We start from the raw sequence: 15,050 nt of genomic DNA, 5'->3' as shown, positions 1-15,050 counted from the left end.
AACAAACAATACATTCAATAACTCTTCCAAAGTAGAATAAATCTTTTATCAATATTTTCATTTAAAAAGCACATACAGGGTAGGCCTATGTGAGGGGTAACTCTAATTGATCTATCTGCTTTGTGGACTTCGACGGTGTAAAAAAAACAAACCAGTGACAGCTGCATTAATCAGATGACGTGGCAGATTGTCACTCACGAACCAATGGCATTGTTTACAGCATGCACGCGCGTGACACAGACCAGCACAGGATAGATAAAAGGACAGATATAAAACACAGCACTGGATTTGTTAGTTGCATATAGTATTTTTGTTTTGTTTGCTGAACTTTAGTCAAAGTCCCTCTTATGAACCTTTCACCACAGCTCAACGGGGAAACACTGTCCTGAGAAACACAGAGGAAATTTCAAACTAAAAAGACTTAAGTTTTGAAGATATCCATTTAATTTGACTAACTCAGGCTGCTGGGGCCTCATATTCTCACACTCTTTGAATGCTCATTTTGGCACCTGACTACGGTTTCAACACAAACCGAACAGTGACATCATCTGTGAAGTCACAATCCAAGCTAATAAGATGTCGGAACGGTGACATCATCTGTGAAGTCACAGAAAGAAATAACGCTAACAAAACAATGACATCATCTGTTAGCTGAGTTTGAACAGGCTAATTGATACCCTGTTATTACCTCAAACACGATGTGATAAATTCAGTCAAATCTTGAGGACATCGTAGCTGAGATTAAAAAAAAAAATCTCAATCAATGGGCAAAATGTAATGTTTAATTTAGCACTTAAGAAGGATATATTGTATATAGACTGTGTGTGTTATATAGGCAGCTTTTCCTTGATTCAAGTTTCATATCCTGTTTTTTGCTCTTTCTGTGTGTGTTTTTTGTTTATTTATTGTTATTTAATTATTAAATTCCCACTCGTGGTCACTGTTTCGGTGCACTGATGCCATTTTAGCCTATACAATAAAGTGTATTCTTAAATTGTAAAATATCATATCTCCATTAAATATCTTTGTCACAAGTTTCTAACCACATTTGAAAAATTATTGCTAAAAAAAAAAAAAGTGTTTATGTGTATATTCTGCATATGAGATTATCGCCAATATCAGATTTTTTTTTTACTCCTCAAAACCCAAAAATCCACTAGGCTATGAGTCGGGCTCTATTACAAACAAGGACATTTTTAATCCACCTCACCTAGCTTTGATAAAATATTGAAATGTTGGTTGTTTTTTTGTTTTTTGTTTTTGTTTGTTTGTTTGTTTGTTTGTTTGTTTGTTTGTTTGTTTAATTTAACAGTTTTTATTTGTACATCATAAAGACATCATGGCACCAAGATCATTACATTGCCATAAAGGAACAGGTTCATACAGACAAAGCATAAACAAATTATATATGGAAATGAAATAACATTAAATAAAACAAAGTTAAAAGTGAGTAAAATTAAAAAGGGCTAAGGCTTATTCTTTAAATCATATTCTTCTATAATAGTTCCAATGCAGTTTTTCACGAGTTTCAGGGCTTAAATATAAGAGAGACACTCATCATGAAACACCTCAGTTTCATATATTGAGATGTATAATAATCCAAATGGAGCATCATCTTCATCATCCTCTTCATCCCCACCATCATCTTCCTCAGCAGCGTCCCGAGCGTGACGCCGTCCCGCACCATATCCGACTCCTCCCCGACCGCAGCTGTTGTAAAGATGGCGTCCATCATGGAGGGGCCGCTTAGCAAGTGGACTAACGTCATGAAAGGCTGGCAGTACCGCTGGTTTGTTTTGGACTACAACGCCGGCCTGCTGTCCTACTACACGGTACGTTTGTCTCCGTTGGTCTGTAAACGTCAAAGTGCTCCGCTCAGGAGGTCAGATGGTGGAAGTTGTCGCCGGGTTTTCTCAACCTGACTGGGGGAAAAGGGGCCTTGTGTTTGTCCGGAGTTGGGAGTCTAATCTTTGCTGGCTAGCAAAGCTAAGAGCCGAAACAAACAGCAGCTTCATTGCGACTAACTGACTGTATTAAGTCAGAGAGAGGCACTATTATGTGTGTATTGTAGTTTTGTAAGACTCAGAAACTCGCTTGTTTGTGAACCAAATAGCTAACAAGACAACCGCAGGAGGAGACGGTGGCTGCTAGTTTGAGTTTTTGACAAATACCACGGCAGTGAATCTACTCTACGTTGATTAGTAATGAATATATTTAGCCAGACCACGACCTGTCATTGCTACTGATGATGAAACAAGCTGTAATAATCATGGACGAAACTACTAAGAGCTTTCCTCTGCTCTCAGAAAGTTGTATATGTCATATATTGTGTGTATTGGTATGTGGTTTTCCGTTGCTCTCTTTTTAAAGGACTATTTCACCTGTAGCAGACCCCATTCTGAGCCCTCACTGACAGGGCACAACGTTAGCATCAGCCACATGCTGGTAAAATATACTGGTAAATTTGCTTCACCCACCACCCAAATAATCAAAAAACCATCTGAGTGTCTGGTAAAATTTGAACATTCACAGCCATTTGGCCAGTGGACAAAAAAAGTTTATTTTGCACCCTGCTTATTGAGGTAGGGTTTTGTTTAGGTAGCTGCAAGACAGTTTAATCAGTGTGTTGGATGAGATGAAGTGCTCAGGTAAAGGTGAGAATAAACCTCTGATAAGATCTATGGATCAAAGCTCCACCTTTCCATTGATATCAACAAGTTAATGTGAGTCTGAAGTCCGTCTGTAGTTGTGACAGAAAGCTTAAAGGACTGGTTCACAATTTGTAGTAATCATTTGTCCTGGTCATACTGAACTTTAGAAGATCCCTTTATAATGCAAGTACAATGTAAGTGATAGGGAGCAAAATCCACAAACCTCCTTCTGGGCAAAAATGTATTTAAAAGTTTATTTGAAGCTAATATGAAGCTCCATCCAAATTAGTCTAATCAAGTTAACATCTTTCAATGTTACAGTCTTTTTAGTGCAAAAGTCCCTCTTTTTGTTACTATACTCTACCCCAGCTCAACAATGAAACACTGTCTGAGGAAACACAAAGAGGGAATTTGATACTAAAAAGTCTTTAAATGTGGCCGATATCTACTTGATATGACTAACTCAGACTGCTGAAGCCTCTTATAAGCGTCACATAAACTTTTAAATACATTTTTGCATAAGTTGACTGTGTGGACACACTGTGGATTTTCGCCCCCCATCACTTACATTGAAAGCACATTTGAAGAGGAGTTTTTAATACAGACCTATGAACAGGATTAATGATCACAGTATACTTTTTTTAGATTAAAATAATATTTTTCAGCCCTAATACCATGTCAAAACAAAAAGGGGCTGAACTTGTGTCTGATGTAGACATGAAATGATTTGTAGATTAATTGGTTAGTCAGACCACAACATTTTAATCTGTAACCTTTTTTTAAATTGTGGTTAATTGATCAAAAATCACTGTTAGATGCAGCCAAACAAAACATCTCAAAATTTTCAGTGAAGTCATTTCAGTAAGAGAAAATCAAAGCAGTCATTTCAATCAGTTCTTTGTTTGTTTGTTTGTCCTCTTAAGTTTACTCAGTGACTCACTGATAAAGAGCACACCAGGTTGCGGCTTGAGTCACACATCAGTCCTCTGCTCTGCCTGTGGCCAGTGTAATGTGGGATTTTAGTTCACCTTTTTAGTTACTTTTTTTGTTTTATATGTTTTTTGTTTTGTTTTTTTCACTTCTGCGAAGGGCTGGATATCGCTTAAAAGATTACAACACCAGTACTAATACCAATACCCTTAAACTGATACCAATATCAATAGAGTACTTCATTCAGTACTCATCATGTGAATGAAAGCATTTAGTTACGTAAAATGCCACCACGCTGCCCAAGCTAAATGATTTTATAAAAATAAAATCTTTAAGTGTTCAAATTATTGAAATAATTTAAAATAACTTTACAAAATTGTACAGGTTGTTGCAGTTGGTGTGTTATAATCTCTACATGATAAGGATTTGTCTTAAATGTTCCTTACTGAAAAGAAAACGATGAAAACTTGCATCATCCACCACTAGTTTAAGTGTAAATTCAAATTGAACAAAGCTTTGATTATTCTTACTCTGCCCATTGTTTACTGACTGTATTAATCCCTCATTTGTTCTGTTGCTGGTTTGCAGTCAAAGGACAAGATGATGCGAGGATCCAGAAGAGGCTGTGTGCGACTCAGGGTAAGTTCTCAGGGTCGAAGATATCCTGATGGTTGTCTTCGATAAATTTAATGAATACTCTACATGTTTGACTGAGGTTAGAAGAATTTTCTTATACTAAATGTATGGTAATCCCATGCACAGTACACACAATCTATGCATGACTCTCTGAAGATTTGCTTTGTCGGTGCAGTCTTTTTACATTATTGTGCAGTTCTCATCTCATATACTAATTGCCTAATCTGTTGGCCTAATTCAGGAGATGTCAGTAGTTCCCTCGAGCCATATTCACAGCTCTATTGCTACACTTAATAAGGCGTTAAGTCCTTACAGTGTCCTTAGTCTTTAGTAATATCCACTAGATGGCAGCAGTTGCACTAAAACATCTGATCTTGTTTTTCTCATGAAGAGATGAAGGGAAGATTTCTAATGCAGAAGGTTTTCAAGGGACTGAGTCTACTTTAGTCCTGAAAGCCTGAATGAGAGCCTGAATGAGCTCTCATTTATTGAAAATAAATGATGCAGTGACAGATGTAGACCAATTTTAAAGCACAATAACGTCTGTATTGTCTTATTATTGAGGTTAAAAAGAAAGCCAGTGTATTGCCGCAGGTAGGTAAAAAAAATCAGAGCACGCTTGCATGTACCTGTCCTGTGTATTTACTATATGTGGTTTAGTGACTTTGATTAAAAGACTCAATGACAACTCCTATCAGCACAATGTATGTGTGTAATAAAACAAAACAACTTTTTTGGGCAATGAAGGTTTATAACAGTTTTCTTTGTCCAACAGCTACAGCAAAAGCGCATGTTCAATACTTTAAGTCTTGTCTCTGCTGCTGTTTTCTGAAGTAAATCACATTATGGTGCCTTGTTTACTCTTATGGTATTTTGTTTTCTTCCGTATCCTAATTCCTAACTTTATACAGCTCATCGTTAACTTTTAGATGCCTAACAGTTACTCTGACTTTAGAGTCTTGATTATAAAATAAAAGAGGTGATGTTTCTCATGAGAGTGAACAGAAGCAGTGGTGTATGCCACATTTTATTCCACCACACCTGTAACAGGGTAGAGGGTGTTGCCAGATACCTGAAAATGTATTTTCATGTTCCACTGAAGGGAGGAAGTATCTTCTGAAACTACATGAAAAGAGGATGCAGTATAATTTAATCATGTGTCGCAGGTTTCAGTCAGGAGCACAACAATATGACACTAACGTTTGATGATATACCCCATTGAGCCTGAAAAATGTATCAAAATATCATCTAAATGTTCTCAATTGCATTGGATAGCACTCTCTATAAGTTGACTACAAATACAAAACGCAAAATAATACAGTTTTATTTAATAATTTAACAGAATAACATTTAGTAGAGGCTCCTTTTGCAGCTGTTTCAGAGCCTCTAGTTTGTGTGGATATGTCTGCTTTGCACATTGACACTCTGCAGTTTGTCCATTTCTTCTTTGAAAAACTGCTTTAAACGCCCTCTGAGGTCTAGATGCTGACTTGACCAAAATAACAAATTATAAGGAATATAATACATTTTTAACTGTTATTTTTTGTTCCTAAAGGAAAACGTATTACTTATAGTTATGATGGCGTTTTTTAATTGTTAAAGATCTATTAGGGATTTTAAAGCGCAACAACTCAAAAGAGTATCATGACACAAAAGAATCCTAGAGGACAGCATTACTAAAACCACCTGTGACCACCATAACTGTGGACAGGGCCTAAACCACTTTACACAAATGTTTCCTGTTTGCCATTTAAACCAGTTCACAGCTATGTCTTTTAGTCCTGCATATTTCAGTTTCATTAACAGAATCCTGTGATCAACTGCGTCAAATGTCTTCTGTAAGTCAAACATGACCATATCCGTGTAATGCCCTTTCTCGCTTTCCATTTTTATGTAATCAAAGAGATTTATCAAGCATGTGTATGTAGAGTGAACTGTTCTGAAACCAGAGTGGTACTTAGAAAGTATTTTATGTTTGAGCAGATATGCCTCCAGTTGATTATACACCAGTCTCTCAAAAACTTTGTATTGACACAGGCCTACAGCCTGCAGAAAGATTCACAGAAATATGTGTCAGAATTTTTGCTGTTATACTGACAGGTTGTTTGGTCCAATTGCCTTAGAAGTGTTCATTTGGCAAAGCAGATTAAAGCCACTGCTCTCTGTTTCCAACTCTGACTCCAACATGTCTTTTACATGATTGAGGCACTCAACACTGACTTGACAGGCTCTTTGTAAAATCTATTAGGGGATGTTTTATGTTCCGTTCATGCATTTGTCATCTTTTAAATCATTCATTTTTCCATTTAGCTTGAGGCCAACTGTAGGCCAACGTGTTTCTGATAGTTGGGGCTTTCCTGTAAGATATCTTGAGAGGTTCAGAAAAAAAGAGTAATTCTAAGAATATCTCAGTTTGAACTCATGTTATTAATTTGTTGAGCCTCATTAATATGATGCATCACAAGATACAGTACATACCAGATTCCTTTGAGTGTTTTATGAAGTAAGTCTATACTTTGAATTGTCCATTATAAACTGACATTATAAACCAATCAAATACAACAACAAAATCTAAACTAAATCCTCTAAAATGACCACAGAGTTTGGATTACACGCCTTCAATAATCTAAACTGTAACAGACAGTTTAAACTTTGTAAAAGTAGTGTGTATTGCATTGCTAATAAGTTGGATTGTAAGGTATTTACAGGAGTTTTTGTTATTTTGTCCACCCTCTGTAGATGTTATTTTTTATTCATTTCAAGTTTTTGGTATTAGGCAGCTCTGAGTCACACACCCAGCTTCTGTTGCTAGGAGCATACGTCCCAGCTAGTCAGTAGGCCGTTCCCTCTGCAGTTTTTTCTCTCCTGTTGGCTGCTGTTGTTGCTGGTCCCCGGTGTCTGTTTTCTTTCCACCCTTCCCTGCCTTTCTCCTTTCCTTCTCCCAAATCCCACCTCCTCCCTCTTATCCTCCCCTCCCTTCTTCTTTCCCGTGTTCCAAAAGGCTGCGCTCGTGTGTGTGATGTGTGTGAGAGAAACTGAGTTATTGTAAGAAAGGGATGATAAGGCAAGAGGAGATGAAGCTTTCGAAGGGGAGAGAGTGAGATGCTGAGTTGGACCAAAGGTAATAGGCAAAAGAGACACAGTTAAGGGCTGCAGGAACATGTGGAGGGCATGAAGACAGAGATGGAAAGTGGAGCATGACGTGTCCGCTGTCTGACTGCCTGCTTTTTCTCCCTCTCTCTCTCTCTCTCTCTGGCCAGGGAGCTGTGATCGGCATTGATGACGAGGACGACAGCACATTCACCATCACTGTGGACCAGAAGACTTTCCATTTCCAAGGTGAGATGTTCCGCTTTTAATTTTGTCCTCTTTACGCCTCTGCCTCTCTACTCTCTGCCTCTGGCTTCCTTTCTCTGTGATCTCTTTTGCATCCATCCCTGCCGTCCCTTTACTCTCCCCCTCTCTCTGTCATTCCATCTCTCACTCACTCACTCTTTCCCTCCCCGCCTTTTAAAAAGACTTGGATTGGTCTGCTCTAATGCCAGGAAACACATGCTCACAGACATCTACACAATGTCAACGCGTGCTGTGTGCATAGGAGCTTTTTCTCCCTTCCTGTGGAACGTCTTTTTAGCTCTGTGAAGTTGGACTGGCACATATTTCTGTAGATAAACAAGATTTGTTTCACTGAAAGCTAGACAGATTCCTCTGGAACAGAACAAGCAAGTAAGGCTTTTTTCTTTTTCTTTTTTTTTCTCGGCCCTCCCGACTGTGGCTGAGGAGGAAGATTGCTGCTTGTGTGTCTCTGCAGTTGAGCCTCTGGGAATAATAGGGGAATACTGCTGAGCTGGAAGCTGAGCTCAGGTCTCTTCTGGTTGCTGCCGCTGTTCGCCCTTCGCTACACCGCTGCCGCCGCGACTCGCTATCTAACAACCAGTCACTCGATAGGGACAGGATTGGCTCCCAGCTACAGCATCACCCCCCTCCCGTCGTGCCAACCCTTCCCTCCTTTTTGACAGGAAGCTGTCCAGTCCAGTACACTGCAGACACCCTTTTATTTTACGATCACCTCAGGTCTTTAACTAACCTCCATCATTTTTCCTTCATCTTCCATCTGTCCATTTGTATCCACCCCACCCCACCCCCCCACTGCCAACACCAACCCCCTCACACTTCACCATCAGCACCTCCCCTTCACTGTCACCTGCCACAGTCCATGGGCCCCCCGGCCCTCTCACCTCTTCCATGCCCTCTCCCATGTCTGTTTTCCGAAGCTGTATGCTGTGGTTCTACAAACGGAAGGGTAAGGAGAAAACGCTGCACGTCTCTTGGTCCGCATGCATGCCAGTTCCGGACAGGATTGAGAGGAGGCGTTGTTTGTTTTTCTTCTAGGATGTACGATCAGGGTGGAGCAGTGTATTCTGTATCACCTGGGTGTTATTGGGTTTGTTATTGAGGTTCAAGGACCGTTCAGAGCAGCTTGAAGTAAACTGTCAAGTGGCTGTCGGCTGAGAGGAATTATTAAGGAGAGAAGAGCGTGTGCTGTGTCATGGATCAGGCGAATGTTTGTAGGTGTGTTAGTTAGAAAACGATGTTTGTTTATACCAGTGCTGGTGTTTAGGCCTGCTTGTTTTTCACTGGAACATCCTGACATCCTCAGGACGTTGATAACTGTAGGCACGTTTTTCCGTAGACATGTGTTTATCATAAAATCTCAAATGTCATTGTCTTTTCTTTTGGATCTTTCGGTGTCCTCCGTCTGTCTGTTGTGCCTTAGTTAAAGGTTCATTCATTCAACTGTTTATGTTCAGTTGTTGGTGGATATTATCTGAATTACCTGAGTCTCAGAGACTTCTTTATCAGAGAGGGAACATCAATGTGTGCAAATGATAGGTTAATTTAATGAGTCCAAATTTAAGAGCATTATTCAAAAACTTTCGTTAATGCAATCAAAGAGGGAAATTAATTTCTTCCAGGGTACATGGCTTTTATGAATAAGCAACACAGACAACAAAGAAGAAACAATGCTTGTACTAAATATGACGGTGCAATACTACCAGATGTTAGATTTGCAAAAATTATATTAAACATAAACATTTCCTTGTACTGTTTGTTAGATAAGCTAAAGCAACCATGTGGTAATAAATTATGTCTTTGCGCAGGACAAACTTATTCTTTGCCTCAAATCACGACCCAGTGATCATCTTTTGGTTTGTGAGAAAACAATGAAATGTCACCGTCCGACACATCTGCCGTTCAGATACTGCTGCTGTGCTGTCTCACGTGTCACAGCTCGAGGAATGGGCAGAAAAATTGGCACTAAATGCATGCCGAGCATGAGATTCTGGATCCATCAGCTGTTAGCTTGAATATCAGGTGGTGCACAGGATGTTGGGCAGAGGAGATTTCTCTGTTGCTGTAAAATGATCCTGATCTGAACATGTTATGCAGGCAGTCTCCCAGGATTTACAGCAGTGCCTGAATATCTCCCCCTCTCTCTGTCTCCTTCCCTCATGCTTTATCTCTCCCTCTCTATCAACACCATTATGTATTGGTTGATGAATGGATAAGGTATAGATTCTGAGCATCACTGCCAAGAGAAAAAAATAGATGCCTTTTTACTGAAGTTTTAGTGTCCAATTACACATCTGCTGATACACAGCCCATTATCAAAGTGTTTTTCATCATGCAATGCAAATAATTATAATTCTTTTCCAGATTGAGACACTGTACATCATGTTTCGGGACAGTCCAGCTCACAGGTTGAAATGTAGTTCTGAGGCAGTCGGCCACTGTGCTCGCCTGGAGTTCAGCTCTGTACTGTCTTTCTATTTAGAGGAGCATCCATTATTCATCATCCCCTCTCCCCCGGCGGTGCATCATAGTTGCCTGAGAGCGCTTTAGCTTCCCCTTTTTCCTCTTTCCCCTGTCTCCTCTCACTTGCCTCCACTTATCTACAGTACCTATCAATCTCTTGTCTTCTCCTCCTCCCTCTCTGTCAAGCCAGCGAGCCTGCTCGCAGTGTCAGTCCAAAATGAGAGACCACCCCGTGCTCTGCTCTCCCTCATCTCCTCTCTTCAGGGTCCTCCCTCAACTTGATACCGCCTGCTGTGTTTGTTCTCTTCCCTTTTTCAAATTTCTCACCTCGATCACCATGTTTCACCACTTTCAGGACATTGTCTGGTCACATTTTAAGGGACACATGTTGCTAAATCAAAGATTAAATCAGCAAACTATTGAACATTTGATATTCCCATTAAAACAATATTACTACTGTGTATCAACCAGAGGTTGTTTTTATCCTGAAATGGTGCATTATGTTTGCACTTTTTGGGTAGTATTGAGTGATGGCAGTCCACAGTATCAGACCCTCCCATTGGAGCATGTCCTGAAAAAATTCATTGCTTGTCTGAAGATGTCAGGAGGAGGAAGTACAGAGAGGAGGAATGAATAATTCACCAAGTCTTTTTGGAGAAAAAACAGGCAGCAGTATGGGTAGAGGCTGAGCATTTAAAGGGAAATGTTTGTCATGGATACCCTGACCACAGAGAGGGGAGGACAATATATAGGTTTGGGGTACTACTACTACTACTAGTCTGCCTGTCAGGATAATGTATGTTTCACCATTGTCTTTCTGTTTTCTCGGGTGTGATGGCACTTTCTGCATATAGTCTAGGTGACCATGCCAAAATGTCCTTTCCTGCAAGTGCAGAATTTCTTCCACTGTAACTTCAAGTAGCTTAATTTATGTACACAGACTGCTTAACTTGTTACCAGTAAAGTGTGTCAAATATAAGTTGGAGATAGCAGAAGGTGATTGTGTGGTTAATAACCTGACAAAGAAACAACCAACTGGTAAAAAAAAAAAACAGGCATGTTGATGTCAAGATAATTTGAAAGAAGGCCATGATACTTTTATTCAGTCTTTTAATTTGGCAGAAGGATGAACATAGGCTTTATGAATATCCTGCTTTGTTGTTGGCGCACCATGAATGTGTGTGTGTGTATATATATATATATATATATATATATATATATATATATATATATATATATCAATTATAAACTGGGATCAGTATCTTATTTTATTTTACTTTATTTTAAAGTATCTTGTTTTTAGCCATTGCATGCCTTGTCATGTGGATCTTCATCTAATATTTACCTAAGTCTGACAGTAATTCTTCATAAGGTGGGAGAGGTTTAAGTTCCTGTTTGTGCCTGTTCTGCTAATGGCCTTGCTGTGCCTCTCTGCATTAGAGCATAGAGTAAAAGGATTTAACCGGCACACCTTCCTCTATTATGACAGACCTGAGTTAAGGTTGGACTGTCAGACTGTTACACATTAAGACAGTTCAAACTGCATAATAAAACTCCAGAATGTGTTGGTAATGTCAGGTTTGTGCCGAGGAAAAAAATAACTTGGTGACTTTTAGACTTTTTACCTTTCTGTCACACTATTATATCTGATAATTGCTGGCAAACGGCACATACCAAGCCTTTTAAACCCTTTTCCTTGCAAAGGAACAGAGAGTATTTTCACTATAAACTCAGAAATCAGGGGAAACTCTTCATGTACTATTTCCTACAAGCAAAAACTAATGACAGGGACATATTCTAGATACTCTGATAATTCAAAATAAACACATTTTGACATCAGTCAGCAACGGTCAGTCAACGTCAGTAACTTCTGAGTCACACTTAGTAACTCACTGTTCAGATTGTTGTAAATTGTACCCTAATCTTATTATATTTTTTCAGTTTCTCTAATGTTGCCATGTCCTGCTCCCCTTTTCTATATCAACACAAGTAAATGTTTAAATGACAAATAACTTGCTGGTTGTTGAATATGTAACTCCGCAGATTACCAAAAAAGGCCGGTATCAGATGACAGCCTCTGTCATGACTTGCGGTGTGTCTCCTCATGTGACTGGCCTACTCGCTAACTGAATGGTGGAAAGGCTGCAGATTTGCCGAGTACACCATCAGACAGGCAAAACAGTGTACATGTTAGCCACAGACTGGGACAAACATTGGACTTGTGACACATTTCATACAATTACAGCATTAGTTTTTTGTTAAATGGCCCTGGTGCTACTTCTCCTCGGCCATGAATAGAGCTAAACAACATTAACCACAGTGATCTCTTCCTCTGGAGAGTCTGTTTGGCTGAGGGGAAAGTGACAGGCCATTGAGGCGCTGTCTGAGTGGATTGGCTTGAGCTTCAGCTACCTTTTTGTCTTTTAAAAGCTTTTCTGCTGTAAAACTGCTCAGGCTCTATACTAGCACAGCTATTCATCTGCTGTACTGTCTTGTTTCCTGTTCAATGAAAAATGACAGGATATAGTTTGCCAGCTAATCCAGTGGCGTATATATTATGTTAAGTTCTTATCGACAGCTTTTAGAGTTGCTTACAGTTAAGTAGTAAGTAGCAGTAGTAAGTAATGCATTTTTACTTCTCTGTATACTTCTTAATATACAGTATGTTGCTCCTTTATACATGCCCCAACTTGACCGAGTGGAGTCCAATTCAATGGTTTCAGTGTCTTGGCAGAGGACACAGTATTGTATCATTGTATGCCACTGGCACCAAAAAAACTCTGCATGTGCCTTTTGCAGTGTGAACGTGTGTGTTGCACGTGTTGTGGCCTGTTTGGGGTCACTGTTTAATGTCACTGGCAGCCTGTTTGTTCTGTCTTTGCTCTGAGGGTGCAGCCTCGCCCTGCTCCATTTCACACCACCACCCCAAAGGCTCCATTTGGAAAAAACAGTGCTACCGCGCCACACTGAAGGAGCTTGAACTCAGGATTTTTACAAAGATCTTTTTATATTGAGTCATCTCTCACTATCATAGGGATGACTATCAAAACTCAAGTCCTTTTTTCAGCAACCAAAAATGTGAATGCTCAATCAGATCTCTCTGTATTAGTTTTTGTTTATTTGGTCAGATGTTGCCTAATTTAAATTATCCAAAAAATGATACTATAATTAGGCACAGCCATATATAGCTACACTCACAATTAGATTCTCTGATTTAAGTTCATACTTTTCTTAAATTTGAATGAATGCTAACCAACAAGGCAGTCCAGTTGATTTTTTTTTTAGTAGGCTACCTTAACACAGCTAAATAGTTGCTAAGTGTAACTTTTTATGCTTAGAAATAGCCCAAACTTGCTTTACTTAGAGATTTAGATTGCAGGATTTTGACGTATAAATAAACTGTCTGTCTGTCTGTTACATTTAAGCCCTTCCCAAACAAGTTCCCACAGGTAAGTCTATAAGCACCAAATGTCACTGTATTTCGCAATATACTGGAGTTTTAAAATCTGATGTCTGTGGTGCCTTTCCCGATCTGGCGTACCAGTAGCGAGTCATTTTACATCAACCCGTAATGATCAGTTTGCGACTGTCCCCAATTCAGCGGGTCTGCGGTGATGACATTGACAGTATTTGTGTAATTACTCTCACGGCCCTAGGGGGGGAGACAAAAGTTCCGCTCTGCAGGTTTAAGGAAATTTAAGGGCGTGTAAACATTTTAGGAAAGTTCTACACATCTTTCTTCATTTAATTTGCATTCAGGAATTTATTATATACTGATTTAAATCTGTTTCTATTTATTGTTTTATATGATTTTTACTTTACCGTCTTCTTTTTTATCTTTTGTTATTTAACTTGTTTGTAAAGCATATAATTTGGCTCTCAAATGTATCAAATTTGCTGTACAAACAACGCTCATGGTTATAGTCATATTGTAATTAGGAAGAAAAGCAAAGTTTTCTTATGAGGATGAATACACAGTGGTAATCACTTCCTCACCAGTACTCATTTCATCTTAGGGTTGTGTTTTGATATTATTAGTATGTAACACAAGTGTAATGGCTACTGATGGTGTCTGCGTGTAAAACATGGCTCACTGGGTTTGTCTGTGTGCTTCTGCCCTCAGCCCGAGATGCAGACGAGAGGGAAAAATGGATCCACGCCTTAGAGGGAACCATCCTCCGTCACACCCTCCAACTCCAGGTCTGTAGCCAAACACTTGATTGTATATAAGTGTGTATGTGTGTGTCTAATCCATCCAGTATAGTTGCAAGAAAACATCGTTTCGCTGTGGGCCCCTTGATGTTTGCTCGCCTGTTTATGCAAATTTCTATGTCACCATCTAATGTTTGTAGTTTTACTGTTCATCATCCATTTGCCTAAGCTAACATGCTGTTATTTGTGCTACCTGAAGAGTAAATTTATATAGGTGTCAACAACTGTGACTAGTGTGCAAATGTGTATGCCCTTTATGGGGGAAAGGGTTCCTATCTAGATTGATTTGTTACTTGGATATGAAACCTTCTATTTTTATTGAAGAGTATGCACAGATTTGCATACTGTACAACATTATACACTTATATGACTTTGAAGGGACTTTGCATCTTAGGTGTTGTTATCAGCTCTCTCATTTTGCTTGACTCAACAAATCTTGTTGAGAGTCTGTGATGAGTCTTGTCAGCGTTAATGGACATAACAGTGATATTTATTTCATTATAAATGCAGGATGTTTTGGTAGTGTGTGGTTTGTTTGGACTGGAAAGGAGATTTGGTGTTAAGGTTTATGGAAAGGCCGTTTCCCTGTTTGCTTTACTGCTAATCTGCTGCTCGTTTTTTTTGTCTTCTTTTGTTTGTGTTTCTGTGTTTTATGGGTGTCGAGTGTCTCGGCCAGTTGTCTTTCCTGCTCCTCCTGCCCTCCAGTTGTTTCTTGAGCCAACCTTCCTCCCTAAACCCTTCCTCCCTGTTCTCCTCCCATCATCATATACGTGCAGTTCTTCCTAACTATCTATTCCTCCTTTT

At 39.3% G+C, this 15,050-nt stretch overlaps 1 protein-coding gene across 2 annotated transcripts in view; it reads left to right on the top strand.

The window, feature by feature from the left end:
- Positions 1-1,721: 1,721 nt before the first annotated feature.
- osbpl9 (oxysterol binding protein-like 9) overlaps positions 1,722-15,050 on the top strand; it is a 30,679-nt gene continuing 17,350 nt past the window's right edge. For both annotated transcript variants that reach the window (XM_062423495.1, XM_062423493.1), the window contains exons 1-4: positions 1,722-1,832; positions 4,170-4,220; positions 7,478-7,556; positions 14,158-14,234. In XM_062423495.1, coding sequence (XP_062279479.1) covers positions 1,722-1,832; positions 4,170-4,220; positions 7,478-7,556; positions 14,158-14,234 — 318 coding nt within the window. The remainder of the gene's footprint in view (positions 1,833-4,169; positions 4,221-7,477; positions 7,557-14,157; positions 14,235-15,050) is intronic.

This window comes from Scomber scombrus, chromosome 8 (assembly GCF_963691925.1).
Source record: "Scomber scombrus chromosome 8, fScoSco1.1, whole genome shotgun sequence".
Taxonomy (NCBI): Eukaryota; Metazoa; Chordata; class Actinopteri; order Scombriformes; family Scombridae; genus Scomber; species Scomber scombrus.
This window is presented reverse-complemented; position numbering and strand designations above follow the sequence as displayed.